This window comes from Nomascus leucogenys, chromosome 22a (assembly GCF_006542625.1).
Source record: "Nomascus leucogenys isolate Asia chromosome 22a, Asia_NLE_v1, whole genome shotgun sequence".
In the NCBI taxonomy this organism is placed as follows: Eukaryota; Metazoa; Chordata; class Mammalia; order Primates; family Hylobatidae; genus Nomascus; species Nomascus leucogenys.
In genome coordinates, this window is record NC_044402.1 from 130,931,428 (window position 1) to 130,951,856 (window position 20,429).

Here is a 20,429-nt window from a genome sequence, read left to right on the forward strand (position 1 = left end):
GGCTCACTGCAACCTCCACCTCCCAGATTCAAGTGATTCTTGTGCCTCAGCCTCTCGAGTAGCTGGAACTACAGTCGTGCACCACCATGCCTGGCTAATTTTTGTATTTTTAGTAGAAATGAGGTTTTGCCATGTTGGCCAGGCTGATATCGAATTCCTGGCGTCAAGCAGGAGGCCTCCTCGGCCTCCCAAAATGCTGGGGTTACAGGCGACAGCCACCTCGCCTGGCCCTACAACAGTATTTTAGACAGCCACGGGGCTTTCACCCTAGCAAACCTATACTCAGTCTAGAATGCTCAGTTCAAGTGTTACCCCTTCCTGAATGTTCATTGACCTGGCCATGGGTCATCACTTCCCAGGGCTCCTGAGCCCTCTACTAAGGCCTTTCATTCACTGTTTTATACATATTCTTCTGTGAGTGCTTTTTGTCTGTAGACCCCTTTAGATTTTCCCATCTTCATGTGCCCAAGATTGATCAGAATTACTGATACCCAGTAGCAGGCAACAAGTGTGTGCTGCTTGGATAGCTCTGGTGTAGGGACTCCAGCTGGAGTGGCACTGGTGGAACTGGAAAAGAGGTGATAGATGGTATGAGATTGTGAAGGAAAACCTCTTAGGACTTAGAAAAGAAGCACAAGAGAAGGGAAAATGGTCCTGAAGATGCTTTTCTGGCTTCTATTGATTGAAGTCTAGAAGAAGCACAGGTGAAAAGAGGGAGATGGTTTCTCATTAGACAACTTGGATTTGAGCTGGCAGTGGAACACTCAGGTAGAGATATTTGGGAGGAGGTTGGAAATGCCAGACTCACAAAACAGAAACACAGGCTGACCATATACCTGAATCTTTTTGTCTTTCAGAATGGATTTCTGCCTGATCCTCCAAGAATACATTACAGGAAAAAAAAGGTGATTATTACATAGCTTTATACAGCTTCTTGTCATATAACTGATTTAACATGCACAAAATCTTATTTTATGGGGTCTGAAATTGGGTAAGAATAATTAAGCTTTCACCTTCTTCACTACCTACCTTAAAATACTTTTTGCGTGTATTCCTTCAGAGTCGCTAATTTGAACACTAAATATATAAAGCTAGGTCCTCTTTGGATTCAACCATTTCATATGAAGATGATAAGGAGCCATCAGAATATACCTCCTGGAAGTGTTTTAGCAATAGATGCAGTTGTTTTAAGGGCGTCAAAGTTGAAAAGTCAAGCATGGTCATGGGATACATAAAAATATTTCATAATAAGGTGAGAGGATCATCTTCAACTCAAACTTCAGATTTTTTTCATTGAAGTTACTATTTTCTAACTGTAGTGAAATAGGATGGAGCAGATGTTTACTCACATCCATTTGAGACATACATGAAACCATATATCATTTAATGAAATAGGCAACAAAAAGAATATTTCTTTTCTGATCCTTCACATTCTCTTTCACCTTCCAAAAAAATGTACACCCAGACACACAGAATGTCTTCTCAAAGTGAAATTATTTCCTGTTACCACAATGGTACCACAGAGGAGGAAGATCTCCAGAGGCAAATGTATTTTATAGGAGGAGCTGACCAGGAAAATCTTTTATGTTGATGCCACCTCTTTGGCTCTACCAGAGGGACCGTGCAGACCTGCTTTTTATCTGCGAAAGTGATTTTTCCCTCTCTTGAAGAACGCAACAAACAAATAGGTTAAGTGCAGTGTAGATTCAGAACAAGGTGATGGTTTTTCCAAGACTGGATATGAATGAGAACCTGAGGAGGGGGAAGAGAAAAATGTCATCCTTATGCACTTCAGGTAGAAATACACATTCAGGACATTCACAGACTTCTAAAACAGCTCACACGTAGCTAGCCACCAAGTTTCATATTCCACTGGGAACCTGAGATCCAGGCCTTTACATTATCTGATATACTGGCTGATTTGAATTCTCAGCCACTGAGACATTTCATCCACTGGGTTTCCCGAAGGGAAACTATTATGTCACCTATTCAGTGAGTACACTAAAGACCAGCAACTCTAGCTTTCCCCAGGTGCCACGAGTAACTCAGCCTGGATGACCCAAATGAGCTGGCAATTTCCGAACAACTGATTCTCCCCCTATTCAGGGGTGCAACACTTAGCAGCAACAAGCTGCAGTTGCCTCTACATGTTGTATCTCCTCATGAGGAGAACAGAGGTCCCCCAAGTGGCAGATCCAGGATCCATTATGAACTCCATGGGTCCTCTGTGCCTCTCAGAGCTTCTCTTACTTGCAGAGCCATTTGGCTTTAGGAAGTTTCAGTGTCACTATGAGTGCCACATAATAGCATCTCTGCTCATGACAAGGGCCACATAGACCTTTTGGTGGCAGCTGAGATATTGTAAAACAATCTGATATACTCACCCAGAATAATTGTTGTATGCTAATGTTTGCTTAAGAGCCTCCAGTGATTTCTAAGGGAATCAATATTCAGTTATTCACCCACTCAACATACAATTATCAAGCACATACTAAATGCCAATGGCCATTACAGAAGATTGACCTCAACAATTATTTCAGGCCAAACATGGTCACTTGAGCCTATAATGCCAGCATTTTGAGAGGCTGAGATGGGAGGATCATTTGAGCCCAGGAATTTGAGACCAACCTGAGCAACATAGTGAGATACCATCTCTACAAAAAAAAAAAAAATTACCCAGACATTGTGGTGTACACCTGTAGTCCCACCTACTCAGGAGATTGAGGTGGGAAGATCACTTGAGCCTGAAAGGTCAAAGCTGTAATGAGCTGTGATTTCATCACAGCACTCCAGCCTAGGTGACTGAGTGAGACTGTCTCAAAAAATTAAAAAAGTTTTAAATTTATTGTCAACATGGATGAATTACAAATGGGGTGGGGTGGGAGATTCTAGACCAGTTGGAGAGGCATTCAGTGACAAGGTCACCTCTCAGGTGCTTGTCCTTTGAATCACACTTGTTTATGGCCTCTGTGCCCTGGGCTATAGACAAAAGCTGAGGCTGCCTGTATCCCAGAAGGGAAGGATGCCAAGTCATGCCATGGATATCCAAAAGCAATCTAGATAAATGTAGTGGGTTACTTCTTAAAAGTCAGTCAACTTGGCATCTTCTTGTGATTTGGATAGAAGGGAGAGGGGGAGACTTTCAGGAAAAAGAGCTTCAGCACAGAGGACCTTGGAGGCATTTTATCACCAGGGCTGTGTCCCTAGGGGAGCTGCAGAAAGCAGTGTTCTTCTTCTCTGGAACACTTGCATGGCCTCTGGGACTCTGGGCCCTGTGGTCCCAGGAGGCTGTGGGGGATAAGTCCTCAGCCTGATTATTATTGCGGCTCCTCTGGGTGGGATGACACAAAGGCCAAGTTTAGGAAATATGCCTGAGGGCCCCTTGGAGTAAGAGGACAAGTAGAGCTTCTCTGACTTGGCCTGTGCAAACTAGGTCCAGACTTCCTGCAGGGAATGGGACTTGCACTGGGCTTAACGGTAGTACTTGCACACTTTTTATTCTCTCAGTAGATGTATAGGTCCAGAAAATCAGATATGAGGTAAAGGGAAGACTGTTAAAAAAAATAAGACTTTAGACAAAATAAAATTTATAGCATTTATTTGAGCAAAGAGCAATTCATGAATTGGGCAGCACTCAGAACAAGGAGAGGTTCAGAGAACTCTGCTGTAGCAGCCCAAACAGTGAGGCCAACACAGGAGTAAGACAGAGAAACTATATTTAATGGGTTATCATAGAAAGATGATAATTAGAGGTTAAATGGCAGATTCTAGTTGGTAAAGTCCCTAGTTTCATTTTACTGTTTACATCAGGTTTCAGTTTGCTTACTTAGAAACTTAAACCACTGGAGCCACCCCAGCCTACTGGCCTTCTTCTCTTCCCAATTGTTTTTGAACAACTGGTTCCTGAATCCCTTCAAAGAATACTATTTAAATTTAAATAAGTGATAGATGGAAACATCACATTCAATATTGTAAATCAATCTTTCTGTTTTTTTCAACAGAGAATACTGAAGTCTCAAAACAATAGCTCAGTTGACCCTTGTGTAAGTACAAATCCTGAACTATGAACCCCAGAATATTCCACTCCTTTCTCCAGGCATATGTTCTGTGTCGTGACTGCTGTTGCCTGAAGCATGTTCAGTCTCAGTTGGAGTATGTTGCTGTGTGTGATGACCAAAGAATGCCAGATGCATCACCCAGGCCAGGTAGATGTGCCTGGGCCTTGGATGTCTCATTATGAAAGCACCCTTTCCATCTGTTTTAGTAGAAACCTTCCAATTTCCTTATTTCCCCTGGAAAGTGAGTATGGGAGGCTGAGCTCTAGACCACTGAGGTCTCTTGAGACAGAGCCTGAAGTGGTAATGGGTAGGGCTGGCCTGATCATTAGGGGGAAGGAGAAAATGTGAGAGGATAACAGCATTTTCAAGTAAGTGGTGTGGATGAAAGGGAAAGTCCCAAAAATGCACTCCAAGGTGCAGGTAGAGTTGAAGATGGTCATAAGCATCAGCCAGAAGGAAGAGACCAGGCCAAGCTATTATGTTCAAGGTGTTGATCCTGTCATTAGCCCTGTAAAGAAGTACATACAGGGCAAGGGGTCCTTTACAGAGCTCATTTGGATGGTCTCAGGGGAACCATTAGGGTGCTGAGCTGGTTAGGACTGAAACCATCACGACCTAGCAAATCCTGAGGCATTTTAACTCAACTGCTTATCTGGTGCTCAGTACTATGCAAACTTTCTGATGCCATGGGTCCCATTCATTCTCTGCTTGCTATATCACTACCTGCTTTGGGTTCTGCCGAAATCATGGATGAGTCCCTTCTCTAAATGAAATCATGATTTGATTCTTTTCATTGCAGTGAGATGTCTGTTTTAGGCAGGGTCACCTTCTTGCACAACTCCGGGGGACAGCACTCACATAGAATATCATGCAATAGCACTGACACATGATACTTAACAGAGGAGGGATACTCAAATAGTTTTATACACACCTTACCTCCAAAGCAGTACTCCAACAAGATTTAGGTCTTTTCCACACTGATTTTGATGTCTGGCCAACTGAGGGACTTTTCAACAATTAAAACAGCCCTGGAAGTCAGTGTTTGTGTGGCTAATTTTGGATGGACTAGGCATGGAGGTTTAGGTTTCACAGCCCACAGCCAGATACGTGTGGGGAGAAGAGGGAAACAGTTCCAGCAAAGGTATGATCACCCCTGTTAATAATTTTTCCAAGGCCAGTAACAACATTGACTTATAATATCCTCATGCCTCCATAACCAGATTTTGCTCAGGTTGAATCTCATATTGTCTTGCAGCCTGGAATCACTTGAAGAGCTTTAAAAATATATTGTTTCCTGAATCCCACTTCTGGGGAAATTCTAATTTAATCATTCTGGAATATGTATGACTTGAACATTAGGATTTGTTTAAGATCCCCAGATGTACCAATTCTGATATATAGAATTGCCCATTCTGTCACCTAAAGCATACCAGTGCCTGTGCCTCAACCCTGACCCAGTGATTCAGAATCTCTGGTGTTGGGTTCAGGACATTAGCATTTTATATACTCTCCCGAGATGAGTCCAATGTACAGCCAGGCCAACAACCAAAGAACCAGAGAAATCAGATCTCTTCTTGAAAAGATATGGGTTTGGAGAACAAAATGGCAGATAGGAGGCAGGACTAATTTGCTCCTGCTACTCAGATGGACAGTACAGCGTGTTGAGACTCACATTGTGAACTTTTGCTCCGAGAACCACTGCAGGAATATACCAGCAACACTGAAGGAAGTCACACACCCTTTAAAAGAAGTGGCTTGCCGCTGCAAACTCTGTGAGACAGCCAAAAAACTGAGTTCTCCAAGTGTGAGAGGGAAAAAGTCCACCTCTGAACACATATCCTCGCTGGGGAACCTGGACATCCAGATCACAGGAGAAGGATTTCACCTAACCTAGAGCTGAAATGAATTTAGAGAGCCGGGTGAAATATAAAAGTAGAATAAGCAGCAGGAAGAGGTACCTTCCCCAAGGATCCGTATAGGCATTTCAGTCCCCAGGGAAGCCATTTCTGACTTTATCTCACAGGAGTCCTTGGGGAGGGCAGCCAGTACAATTTGGGGAGAGCCATGGGGAGAAGGAGGCTTCCAGCTGAACTTTGTAATAATTTTGACCAAGCACAAATTTTCCTGGTCAGAATCTGGGGGTATGAACCTGAAGTACAGATATAAGCACAGAAGCCATGGCAGGCAGAGAGGGGTGAGACCTGAAAGCCCTGCTTGTTTTCTCAGTAGGGATGCTTGTTGCTAGGGCAAGATCTTAGCTCCAGGCAAAGGAGGCCTGGATATAAATTTGGCTCTGTTGGCTGTTGGGCACCACAGCGGGAGTGAGACTGGCCTTGCTGGCTGCCTGGGTGCTGGGTAAAGCCTGTCACTGCTGGCTTCCATCACTTACCTGGTGAACTGTATGAAGCAGCAGAGGCAGCCATAATCCCCTCTGGAACATAACTCCATTGGCCTGTGAGCCAGCCCCTCATCCCCCAGAGTGGCCACAGCAAGCCCTGTCTGAGAATCTGAGCTCAGACACACCTAACCCTGCCCCTAGCTGATAGTCTTTCTCTACCTGCCCGTGTAGCTGAAGACAAAAGACATGGATTCATGGGAGCTCTATGACCTCACCCATCACCTGAGAAAACCAAATACTTATCCAGTGAACTTAGGTCAAGCTTGTATCCCCCTCATATTACTTGCAGCTGATGGTCTCTTGAAAGTGCCACCTCCTGGCTGAAGGCCAGCCAACTCAAGTCATTACAGACACTCATAACAGAACCACCTTGCTCCAGGAAGGAGAAAACAACAGCTAAGTATACTGCCTGTAACATTCTGGCTAACCAGAGGTCCCAAGTCTGTCCATGTAACAACTTCACTGCTAGCATAACCAGCATTTGAGAAAACCAGTGTACTAAACAAAACTACAACCAAGGTCTCTCACAGAATCCACTTCACTCCCCTGCTACCTCCACTGGAGCAGGTGCTGGTACTCATGATTGGGAGAACTGAAGACAGATCACATCACAGGACCCTTTGCAGATACTCCCCAGTACCAGCCCAGAACCCAGTAGCTCTTCTGGGTGGCTAGACCCAGAAGAGCAATAATAATCACAGCAGTTTGGCTCTCAGGAAGCCCCATCCCTAGGGGAAGGGGGAGAGCACCACATCAAGGCATCACCCTGTGGGACAAGAGAATCTGAACAGCAGCCCTTTAGTTTCAGGTCTTTCCTCTAACACAGTCTACCCAAATGAGAAGGAACCAGAAAAACAATTCTGATAATGACAAAACAAGGTTCTATAACACCCCCAAAAGATCACGTTAGCTCACCAGCAATGGATCCAAACCAAGAAGAAATCTCTGAATTGCCAGAAAAAGAATTCAGAAGGTCAATTATTAAGCTACTCAAGGAGGCACCAGATAAAGGTGTAAACCAACTTAAAGGAATTAAAATAATAATACAGGATATGGATGAAAAAGTCTCCAGGGAAATAGATATCATAAATAAAAATCAATAACAACTTCTGGAAGTGAAAGACACACTTAGAGAAATACAAAATACACTGGAAAGTTTCAACAATAGACTAGAACAAGTAGAAGAATGAACTACAGAACTCAAAGACAAGGCTCTCAAATTAACCCAATCCAACAAAGAAAAAAGAACTTTTTAAAAAATGAACAAAGCCTCCACGAAGTTTAGGATTATGATAAATGACCAAACCTAAGAATAATTGGTGTTCCTCAGCAAGAAATCTAAAAGTTTGGAAAACATATTTGAGGGAATAATCAAAGAAAATGTTGCTGGCCCTTCTAGAGATTTAGACATCCAAATACAAGAAGCTCAAAGAACATCTGGAAAATTCATCACAAAAAGGTAATCACTCAGGCAAGGAGTCATCAGGTTATCTAAAGTCAAGTTGAAGGAAAGAACCTATGAAGCAAAAACATCAGCTAAATCACAAAGGAAAACTTATCAGATTAACAGCAGATTTCTCAGCAGAAACTCTGCAAGCTAGAAGGGATTGGGATCCTATCTTTAGCCTCCTTAAACAAAATAATTATCAGCCAAGAATTTTGTATCCAAGAAACTAAGCTTCATAAACGAAGGAAAGATAAAGTCTTTTTCAGACAAACAAATGCTGAGAGAATTCACCACTACCAAGCCAGTGCTACAAGAACTGCTAAAAGGAGTTCTAAATCTTAAAACAATACCAAATATACCAAAATAGAACGCCCTAAAGCATAAATATCACAGGGCCTATTAAAAAATAACACAATGAAAAAAATAAGGTATTCAGGCAACAGCTAGCAGGATGAATAGAATAGTACCTCACATCTCAATACTAATGTTGAATGTAATGACCTAAATTCTTCACTTTAAAAGATACAGAATGGCAGAATGGATAGGAATTTACCAGGCACCTGCTGTCTTCAAGAGACTCACCTAACACATAAGGACTCACATAAACTTAAGGTAAAGGGGTAGAAAAAGATATGCCATGCAAATGGACACCAAAAGCGAGCAGGAGTAGGTATTTTTACACCATACAAAACAGACTTTAAAGCAACAACAGTTTAAAAAGACAAAGAGTGACATTATATAATGATAAAAGGACTAGTCCAACAGGAAACTAGCACAATCCTATATATGCACCTAACAGTGGAGTTCCCAAATTTATAAAACAATTACTCACTTTGGGAGGCCGAGGTGGGCGGATCACAAGGTCAGGAGATCAAGACCATCTTGGCTAATGCAGTGAAACCCCATCTCTACTAAAAATACAAAAAAAAAAAAAAATTAGCTGGGCATAGTGGCAGGCACCTGTACTCCCAGCTACTCAGGAAGCTGAGGCAGGAGAATGGCGTGAACCCAGGAGGTGGAGCTTGCACTGAGCCAAGATTACGCCACTGCACTCCAGCCTGGGTGACAGAGCGAGATTCCATCTCAAAAACAAAAACAAAAACAATTACTACTAGACCTAAGAAATGAGATAGATGGCAACAGAATGATACTGGGGGACTTCAGTACTCTCCTGACAGCACTAGACAGGTCATCAAGACAGAAAGTCAACCAAGAAACAATGGACTTAAACTGTACACTAAAACAAATGGACTTAACAGATATTACAGAACATTCTACCCAACAACTGCAGAATATACATTCTTTTCATCAGTACCTGGAACATTCTCCAAGATAGACCATATCATAGGCCACATAACAAGTCTCAACAAATTTAAGAAAATTGAAACTATAGCAAGTACTCTCTCAGACCACAGTGGAATAAAATTGGAAATCAGCTCCAAAAGGAACCCTCAAAACCATGCATGTACATGGAAATTAAATAATCTTCTCCTGAATGATAATTTGGTCCACAATGAAATCAAGATGGAAATGAAAAAATCCTTTGAACTGAACGATAATAGTGACACAACCTATCAAAACCTCTGGGATACAGGAAAAGCAATGCTAAGAGGAAAGTTCATAGCATTAAATGCCTACATCAAAAAGTCTGAAAGAGCACAAATAGACAATCTAAGTTCACACCTGAAGGAACTAGAAAAAGAAGAACAAACCAAACCCAAACCCAGCAGAAGAAAAGAAATAACAAAGATCAGAGAAGAACTAAATGAAATTCAAACAAAAAAATACAAAAAATATATGAAGCAAAAAGCTGGTTATTTGAAAAGATAAACAAAATTGATACACTATTAGCAAGATTAACCAAGAAAAGACTAGAGAAGATCCAAATAAGCCCAATTAGAAACAAAATGGGAGATACTATAACCGATACCACAGAAATACAGAAGATCCCTTAAGGCTACTCTGAACACCTTTATGCACACAAACTAGAAAACCTAGAGGAGGTGGATAAATTCCTGGAAATATACAACCCTCCTAGATTAAAGCAGGCAGAAATAGAAACTCTGAAGAGACCAGTAACAAGCAGTGAGATTGAATGGTAGTTAAAAAATTGCCAATACTAGAAAGCCCAGGACCAGATGGATTCACAGCTGAATTCTATCAGACATTCAAAGAAGAATTAGTACCAATCCTACTGAAACCATTCCAAAAGACAGAGAAAGAGGGCATCCTCCCTAAATCATTCTATGAAGCCAGTATCACCCTAATACCAAAACCAGGAAAGGACATAACAAAAAGAAACTACAGAACAATATTCCTGATGAACATAGATGCAAAAATCATCAACATAATATGAGCTAACTGGAATCCAGCAGCCTATCAGAAAAGATAATCCACCATTATCAAGTGGGCTTCATACCAGGGATGCAGGGATGGTTTAACATACTCATGTCAATAAATGTGATACACCACATAATCAGAATTAAAAACAAAAATTGTATGATCATCTCAATAAAGACAGCAAAAGCATTTGACAAAATCCAGCACCCTTTTATGATTAAAACCCTCCACAAAATTGGCATAGAGGGGACATACCTTAAGGTAATAAAAGCCATCTATGACAAACCCATAGTCACCATAATACTGAAATGGGAAAAGTTGAAAGCATTCCCTCTGAGACCTGGAACAAAACAAGGATGCCCACTTTCACCACTTCTATTCTACTTGATACTGGAAGTCCTAGCCAGAGCAATCAGACAAGAGAAGGAAATAAAGGGCATCCAAATCAGTAAAGAGGAAGTCAAACTGTTGCTGGTCGCCAATATGATTGTATACCTAGAAAACTCTAAGGACTCATCCAAAAACCTCCTAGATATGATAAATGAATTCAGTAAAGCTTCAGGATACAAAATCAATGTACACAAATCAGTAGCACTGTTACACACTAACAACGACCAAGCTGAGAATCGAATCAAGAACTGAACCCCTTTTACACTAGCTGCAAAAAATAAAATACTTAGGAATATACCTAACCACAGGGATAAAAGACCTCTACAAGGAAAACTACAAAACGCTGCTGAAAGAAATCACAGATGACACCAACAAATGGAAACATGTCCTATGCTCGTGGATGGGTAGAATCAATATTGTGAAAATGATCATACTGCCAATAGGAATCTAGAAAGTCAATGCAATTCCCATCAAAATACCATGATAATTTTTCACAGAACTAGAAAAAACAATTCTAAAATTCATATAGAAACAAAAAAGAGCTCATGTAGCCAAAGCAAGACTAAGCACAAAGAACAAACCTGGAGGCATCACATTACCTAACTTCAAACTATACTACAAGGCTATAGTCAATAAAACAGCATAGTCTGGGTATGAGAATATACCAGTACACACAGACCAATGGAACAGAAGAAAGGACCCAGAAATAAAGCCAAATATTTAGAGCCAGCTAACCTTTGACAAAGCAAACAAAAGCATAAAGAGGGGAAAGGACACCCCATTCACAAATAGTGCTGGCATAATTGGCAAGCCACATTTAGAAGAATGAAATTGAATCCTCATCTCTCACCTTATACAAAAATCAACTAAAGATGGATCAAAGACTTAAATCTAGAAACCATACAAATTCTAGAAAATACCATTGGAAAAACTCTTCTAGACATTGGCTTAGGCAAAGAGTTCAGGACCAAAAACACAAAAGCAAATGCAAGAAAAATAAAGATAAATAGATGGGACTTAATTAAACTAAAAAGCTTCTGTACAGCAAAAGAAATAATCAACAGAATAAACAGACAACCCACAGAGTGGGAGAAAATATTTGCAAACTACGCATCCGACGGAGGACTAATATCCAGAATCTACAAGGAACCCAAAGCAATCAGCAAGAAAAAAATCAAATAATCCCATCAAAAAGTGGGCTAAGGACATGAATAGACAATTCTCAAAAGAAGACATACAAATGGGCAACGAACATGAAAAAATGCTCAGCATCACTAATTATCAGGGAAATGCAAATCAAAACCGCAATGCGATACCACGTTACTCCTGCAAGAATGGCCATAATTTAAAAATCCAAAAATAATAGGTGTTGGCATGGATGTGGTGAAAATGGAACACTTTTACACTTCTGGTGGGAATGTAAACTAGTACAGCCACTGCGGAAAACAGTACAGAGGTTCCTTAAAGAAGTATAAGTAGATCTACCATTTCATCCAGCAATCCCACTACTGACGGCAGCAGCAGGCAGTCTGAAGTGCCTGCTGCCATGAAGCTGGCTGCAGTGAGGTGCAGGCACTGGCTGTGGGTCCTCGGGGCAGACACAGGGGCAGGCGATCCCCAGAGCCAGTCGCCCTGGGAGCCTGCCTCTGGGAGCCGCTGCAATGGGGCTAGGCCCGGCTGCCCATAGGGTGTGGTCAGGCAGAGAGGGGTGAACAGAGAGAGGCCCCAAGACGGAGCTGGGCCAGTGGTCGTTCGGCACTTACACACGTAGCGTGGGGGTCGGGCCCGAACGCGGAGCAGTGGCCGCGCTTCAGGGGCCGGGGTGGGAAGTGGGAGTGGCGCCCACTTCCGGGACCCAGCCAGCAATGCGGCCCCTGCACCCACCCTGCCCACAGCGCCAGGTTCCTGCCCCTTGCAGGGGGCTAAAAGAAGGGCCACCAGAGGCTGTATCCCTAGGATCTGCCCCGAGTTAAAGTGACTGCTGTGCCTGGTGCTTTCAGCAGCCGAAACTGGGGAGGCAATCGGCTCCTGGAGGTTTCCCCCTGACAGGGTCACAAGCCAGGAGAGGGCGTGCCCCAAGCAGTCCCTGAGCCTTGGGGCCACAGGAGGGACTTGAGGCAACATCACCTCTGCCCCAGACACTGGCCTGGGCCTGGCAAGGGCTGGAGCCCCCAACCCAGGCTGCAAGGAGGCAGACAGGGAAGCAGGAATGGCTGCAGGAGCAGCAGTGGCGGCAGTGGGTCCCCTGTGCCCTGTGACCCTGAGGCAGCTGACTGTGTCATCCTCACCCTTACACAGCTGGCAGAACCTGCTCCCAGGCCCAGAGCCTCTATCACAGTCTGGACCTCTTTCCCCACTGTGTCCTGGGAACCTGCAAGCACCTGGCCAAAGGTGCAGCCGGGACTCACCGAACTGGCCCCTGAGTGTCAGGTTCCTTTGTGTGAGGTTGGCTGGGGCACTGTGCCACCTGCACCTCATCCACAACTGCTGCAGGAGACACAGAGAGGGGGCATGGCTGAGGCCACCACACTCTGCAAAGCCAGGGACAAGCAGGAGCCCTGCCTCTCCCGAACTGGCAGGGCAGGGGCTCGCCAGGCACAACTGCAGGTGCCCAGGTCGCAGCTGTAGGCCTGGGCCTCCTGGTGCTCTTGGGGGCCCAGGAGGCCACCCTCCCCCTGCCATGGCAGGCTAGAGGGTGTCTGCTTCTGCTGCCTGGCCTCTCCCTGCTCCCAGCACCCACTGCAATCTTGGAGCAGGGTTGGGGCTGAGCCCAGGTGTGGTTGCAGCCCAGTCGGGTGTGCACATGCTTGGGGCAGGGCTGACACACCAGGCCCTTGCCGCCTGCACCCCTCTGGACTTTGGGTGCTGATGAGCATAGGAGAGAGGCCAAGAATGGGCTGAGACCAGCGGGCCCGCAGGTGCCCCTTGGGGCAAGGGGACTAGGCACCATGGGTGGCGGGGGAAGGCAGACAGGCTCCTGGGTGGGCAGGGGCAGGTCCCTGGTGTGGCACCACCTTCAGGCAAGGGAGGGCCTGAAGGCTGGGAACTGGGCTGCCAATCCTATGGATCAGAGTGGGAACTTGTAATGCCTTTCAAAGGCCTGCTCATGGTCACCCATGGACCAATCAGCATACACTTCCTCCCCTCTTGGGGGCCCAGGAGCCCACCCTCCCCCTGCCATGGCAGGCTAGAGGATGTCTGCTTCTGCTGCCTGGCCTCTCCCTGCTCCCAGCATCCGCTGCAATCTTGGAGTGGGGTTGGGGCTGAGCCCAGGTGCAGCTGCATAAAAGCTCTGGACTCAGTCAGACTTGGAGGGAACATCCTGGACAACCAGCAGCAGAGAGCTTTGCACTCCAGGGACTACCTGCCAGCAGAGAGAAGCCACCCACCCCAGGACCTCCTCCTCTCTGCTGAGGGCTGAACATTCATCAGGACACCCTGGCTGCAGAAAGGAGCTACCCACAGTGGTTCTCTGAGCTGTTCTACTGCTCAGTAAAGCTCCTCTTCATCTTGCTCACCCTCCACTTGTCTGCATCCCTCATTCTTCCTGGTCGCAGGACAAAAGAACTTGGGATCTGCTGAATGGCGAGGCTAAAAGAGCTGTAACACAAACAGGGCTGAAACATGCCCCTTGCTCACCACATTGTGGGTGAAGAGAAGGAGAGAAGAGCTGCAGCCCTCTGGGGAGCCCAGACCTGGAAGCTCCCTGAGCCAGGGCTGTGACTCCCTTTTGGAGGCTCTGCGGTTCCTGGCATCTTCAAGCTTCCAGGTGCCACCACATTCCCTGGTGCCAGCCATGGAAGCTGCTTGCAGAGTGCCTGGTCCAGACACAGCCTCGCAGAGAGCCAGTGCTCATGCCAGCACCTGGCGTTGCCTGCCCTTATGCAATAGCAGGCATGTCTGACTGTGTGCAGTTGGCTGGACCCCACGCTTGCTCACACACCCCTCCCCGCTCTATGCCTGACCTGCCCCATGGCAAGCCCTTGGTAGGTGTGTGATCCAGGCCAGTAGCCTGAGCTAAGTGCAGCCTGCCAGGCCAAGTGGGTGGAAGGAGCCCAGTGGGCCCGAGCAAAATTCAAGCAAAGGCACCACTGGCTACAGAGGTTTCTGGCAAGAAAAAGCAATACCCCAAGGATTCCATAACACTACTGGGTATCTACCTAGTGGAAGAAAAAGTCATTATATGCAAAAGACACTCGGACATGCATGTTTATATACACACACACACACCATGGAATACTACTCAGGTATAAAAAGGAATGAAATAATGACATTCACAGCAAACCTGGATGGAGTTGGAGACCATTATTCTAAGTGAAGTAACTCACGAATGGAAAACCAAACAACATATGTTCTCACTGATATGTGGGAGCTAAGCTATGAGGATGCAAAGGCGTAAGAATGATACAATAGGCCTTGGGGACTGAGAGGGAAGGGTGGAGAAGGGTGAGGGATAAAAGACTACACATTGGGTACAGCCTACACTGCTCTTGTGATGAGTGCACCAAAATCTCAAAAGCCACCACTAAAAAAATTATCCCTGTAACCAAAAACCACCTGTTCCCCCAAAACTATTGAAATAATAATTTTTTTAAGAGATTAAGGATTTGACGTACTTAAACATTTGGTACTTCATTCCCACCCTAGGGTTTTGAAGATGGTGGAACACACAACATCTGACACTGGACAGATGAGAATGACAGCAGTTTATTAGTCACATTTACTCAGTAGCCCAGTGGGGGTGGGCAGGCATCCCACACCACACAGGGCCACATGGGGGCTGTGCTCAGAACAGAGGAAACAGTCAGTGGCTGTGGAGGGTGGGCTGTCCCCTGCTTCCAGAGGGAGAGTGTGATTGGCTTGTTTGAATAATTCCATGGCTGGCAGGGAAATGAAATCAGCTATTCAAAAATAAGCAGAAGGTGCAGGCGGTCCTCTTGATCAGAAGTGTTGGTAGGAAACCTTATCTGCAGGAGCAGAGCCGGCGGAGGACTTGTTGATAGACCATTCTAGGCCCTCCCAGTGTTACCAGATGTCCAGGCTGCACATAATATTGAACTCTAATTTTAGTCCTTACAGCACTTTTCCCTGGAACGACAAAGGGCTCAGTCACAGACTGGTTCTTTGTCGTGAATACACATGCATTGTCTACAATACAGCATATATGTATTGGTCTCTATATTTGCTCTATAAATTCTGTTGGTTTTTAATGACTGGGATTTGCTCCACAACACGTGAATGCAAATACTATCATATTTTAATTTCCCCAAATGAAATTAAATCTGGCTAAAGGTCTCACATAATGAGACTTGTGAGAAATGCAGAATTAGTTGATTTACCATTCCTTTTATAGAACAAAGCACCAGCTCTTTTATGGGCCCAGGAAATGAGGGGAGGGCCTCCGTCTTCAACACCGTATGGTGCTGTTACCACTGTCCTTGGCCATTAGAGATGGCACCTTCCCACCTTACAATCCAAGTTAGCTAAGTCACGGGGGATGTATGCCAGGCTCCCAGAGCCGAAGAGCTCTGTGCTCCCTGGGACCCACCTGGTCATCTCCACCCACGGTCCTTCCCCCTCAGAGGTCGGCGTAGAGCCCTCCAGGCACAAAACCTACAGTCTAGGAACCCCTAACTAGGCCCACTCTTCAACTCATTGGGAACTTATGGCCAAGAATATGGGATGTGATGATATCTCGGGAGCTTATTCCATCATATGTAATTATCTAGGTCTCCTTTTCACCAGTTGATTTGTGGTATAGGCAAATGGATTCAACACTTTATTTCAAAACCTGGTTTTATCTGCAGAATAAGGAAATTATTCAGATTCCTATAAAATCATCATCTTGCTTTGTTGCTAGTCTTTCTGCATTACAATCTCTGGTTTCATAAGGAAAACTTTTCAATTCTGACCCATACCCCTTCCTCCTGAACTTCACTGCAGACCAGGATTTGTTCTGAAATCTCCATGCCATGCTTTTCCTTCATATCTCAGGCAGAAGCATACGCCTGTCCATGCAGGTTCACACAAAGGCATTGTGTTCTAGATGCCCAGAGGGGTGGCCTTCCTGAATCTTGCGGTTCCCAGTGACGTGGACACTGTTTTACCTTCTAGATGAGAAACTTGGATGAGTGTGAGGTGTGCCGGGACGGAGGGGAGCTGTTCTGTTGTGACACTTGTTCAAGAGTCTTCCATGAGGACTGTCACATCCCGCCCGTGGAAGCTGAGAGGTAAGTGACATGCAGGTGCCTCTCTTTTTGTCCTTTAAGGGACCTTCCACCTGCCATGCGTACTCTCCAGCAGAGTGCCTGCTTGTGTCTAGATGGGGAAGGAGCAGGTTCATCGGGTACTGGGACTCAGCAGTGTGATCCAGAGAGCAGTGGGAGACGCTGGCAGCAGGAGGTTAATGCTCTCTGTGCTCTCAGGGACACCTCCTCTGATATGCTGAGGCCAGTGTTGGGGACCTTTGCCTACATACTGGCATTGTCCTTTCCTTCAAGTTTTGCAGCTGGGTGGGTTGGAGACCAGAAACACCAGTTGTTTATATTTTGTGCTTATTCGTACAAGACAGGAAGCACGGTCTCAGGCTGATGGAGGTCCGAAGTCCCCGGAGCTGAAAGCCCAGTTTCTGACACTCAGACCTAGCAGGCAGGGCTCCTTGTGCTCCCAGCAGCTCAGACAGGGAAAGGATAGTCCACACTCACAGTGACACCACCTTCGTGAGGCTTCCCTCCCGCTGCTACCACTGATGCGAGGGAAAGGCCAATGTCTGGAGACCTCATGTGCGAATCTTGCATACTCTGGGAGGTGTTCCCCTCCCTCCCATGACTGAGGCTATTGGCCATTCCTGAAGGAAGACAGTGGTAGCCACAGGAACGGTGGCCATTTCCAAGGTCCCTGCCCTCTGCTCACCCATGTCCAATCTCTCAGGACCCCGTGGAGTTGCATCTTCTGCAGGATGAAGGAGTCTTCAGGAAGCCAACAGTGTTGTCAGGAATCTGAGGTCCTGGAGAGGCAGATGTGTCCTGAGGAACACATGGTAAAGCAGATGCAAACCCCAAGCCTTCTCCTTTCCCCTCACACGTGAGAATCATGAATAAGCGCAGGGGCAGGGGAATGTACCAAAAGGAGCCTGCTCTTCCGCGCCACATTTCAATGGCACTGATAGAACACCACAATTTGTTTGCACAAAAAATAACTCAGCCGTGACATGTCTGTTTCCAAGAGCCACACATGTTAGAGAAACTTGTGGAAGAAGGGTGTGAGTCGTGTGCTCTGTCTCATGCGTGTGGGCTCATTCTCTCCAAGCTGCTTTTCACTTACGGCCTCTTTCTTTTGCAGAAATGTGAGTTCCTCCTCTTGAAAGTCTATTGCTGTTCTGAGAGCTCCTTTTTTGCCAAGATTCCATACTATTATTATGTAAGTAACAACAGCAACCCATGATTACAGGCTGCCATGACATTACCTGACCCTGAAATGGGCCCTCGTGAGATTTGTGATCTTAATCCCACGGGGCGAGAGCACACACTGTCGTTAGTTGCCTTCACCTTGTTGTATTTCTGCTGGATTTTATGGGAATCCACAGAAGGTAGACGTTGAACTATGCTGGTAGCTTTTCCGCTGGTATTTTTGTCACCAGATTAGAGAGGCGTGTCAAGGCCTGAAGGAGCCCATGTGGTTGGATAAAATCAAGAAAAGGCTGAATGAGCACGGTTACCCCCAAGTGGAGGGGTTTATACAAGACATGCGCCTCATCTTCCAGAACCACAGGGCCTCTTACAAGGTAGGTGGCTCTTCCCGCTTCCATTTCATTGCTTGCCATCCTTCCCCTCATTTTCTGGTGTCTAGAAAAATTTAGTTTCCCTCATCCTGTAATAAGCTTGCACGAGCAAGGGTTCTGGAAGTGATTGATTGGTTTCAGTGCAGAACTTAAGCTCTTCTTAGCAAAGAAACAGTGAATCAAAAGGTGTCTCTGCAACCAAAACCCCAGGTCCCTGAGAGCTCCTCCCCGACCTGCCCCAGAGGAGACAGGAGCTCAGAGAGAGCAATTGAGTCCTGCCTGCTGCAGCATATAAAGAGAAGAGAATTTCATCTTAAAGTGGTATTGTGCTTCTTATCTGCGCCCAGTCCCAGAAATCCCAAACTCCAGATTCCTTTGCATGTGAATAGACCATATCCCAACAAGGACTGCCAGCAAGGAGTAGAAGTGACAGGGAAAGGAACAGATCAGTGATCTTACCTTATACCCTTCCACTATCTGAATTGTTGAAAGAACCTAGATTGCTTTTCTAACCCACTGAAATAAGCAATCAAAGCCAAAGAAGTAATAATCCCAACTGTGGAAATGATTTCACTTTTCTGCCCTGTTAATAAGAAAGGATCATGCTGGTGAGAAACGGAAGTTACTCTTAGCTGCATGAGTTTTCAAGTTTAACCTGGTTAATGTAACTTAGGGTGTTTAAGATAAGAGTTCTACCTAACAATAGTGTATTTCACATTTCAACATTGTTAAGAAAGTAAATTTCAAATGTACTCACCACAAAAAAATGATAACTATTTGAGGTGATGAATATGTTAATTAGTTCAATTTAATTATTCCACATAGTAGTCATAAATCACAACATTACTTTGTACTCCAAAATATATGCCATTATAAATTGTCGACTTACAGTACTTTTTTTTTAAAGACAAGAGTCCTGATCATTCTCAGTTGAAAGGTGTCTAATGACGCTAATGATGAGGAGCATTGTTTTTGTCTTTATTATTTTTTCAGTACAAGGATTTTGGCCAAATGGGACTTAGACTGGAGACTGAGTTTGAGAAGAATTTCAAGGAAGTGTTTGCTATTCAGGAAACAAATGGGAACAATTGACTGGATTAGTGGATGCTGAAAGCATTCAGCAAATGGCACCCTAAAATATGCTGCTGGTTTGCCACTGACTTCAAAATGAGGTCACTTGGGCACAGCACATGCAGGGAGGGGCTTTTCTTGGAGCTCCCTCATCTGCCCAAAGACAAATCCTCAAAAGGAAATTCAATCATCATGAATCACAACCCCAAGTATCTCATCAGCCAGGGAAGAGTAAGTGGGATCACAGGGAAGGATATTGGCAGTGACAACGTCCCATACAGGCTCTTACCTCTTCTCCTGAGGGCTGCTCCAGACAACATTTATTACCCGGAAGACCTTTTGTCTGAAAACCAGCCAAGCTTTATTCAGGACACACTTCTTGCCTTCACTCTCCCACTTCCGTGGCCACCTCCATGCAGAAGCCCTAAGCCCCCATTCTTTTGATAGCTCACGATGGTGTATGAGTGTCCATCATCTGACTCTTCTTGGAGTCTCATATTTCGTGGGACTCCTATGCAAACATATATTATTAAAATTTTTTTCCTCCTGTTAATCTGCTTTTGTCAATTTAATTCATTCGTAGCTCAACCAAAGAACTTAGCAGGGTAGAGGGAAGCCACTTTTTGCTCCCTTGCAAAGCTGTTGGCATCCTGGCACCATTTCCTCTTCTGGCCAGGCCTTTTCATCCCCAGCTGCTGAGTGGTGGCTGCTAATTAATGCCAGTAGTCCCCAGAGTATTACCCTGGGTCAAGTGGAACCAGCTTCACCTGGAAGTGACACCCTGTGGCCTGAGGCTGGCCCCCTTGCCTCAAAGCAGGCCCAAGGGTGTGGTGTGCGGCTACTCTGTGCTCCCAGGTATCAGGCTGGAGCTAGTCTCCAGCTGTGGCCACACCCTGGCTTAGCTTTTGGCCACACGATGCTGCTTCCCCTACTCCCTTCTGAGCA

General features: G+C 45.2%; 1 protein-coding gene across 2 annotated transcripts in view; it reads left to right on the plus strand.

Annotated features, from left to right (window-relative positions):
* The window catches only part of SP140 (SP140 nuclear body protein), a 70,502-nt gene extending 50,465 nt beyond the window's left edge, over positions 1 to 20,037 (plus strand). For both annotated transcript variants that reach the window (XM_003274762.4, XM_030802385.1), the window contains 7 exons: positions 858 to 905; positions 4,002 to 4,043; positions 16,748 to 16,863; positions 17,564 to 17,672; positions 17,975 to 18,052; positions 18,273 to 18,416; positions 19,407 to 20,037. In XM_003274762.4, the coding sequence (XP_003274810.4) occupies positions 858 to 905; positions 4,002 to 4,043; positions 16,748 to 16,863; positions 17,564 to 17,672; positions 17,975 to 18,052; positions 18,273 to 18,416; positions 19,407 to 19,505 (636 nt within the window). In that variant the 3' untranslated portion in view covers positions 19,506 to 20,037. The remainder of the gene's footprint in view (positions 1 to 857; positions 906 to 4,001; positions 4,044 to 16,747; positions 16,864 to 17,563; positions 17,673 to 17,974; positions 18,053 to 18,272; positions 18,417 to 19,406) is intronic.
* The last annotated feature ends 392 nt before the right edge of the window (positions 20,038 to 20,429 follow it).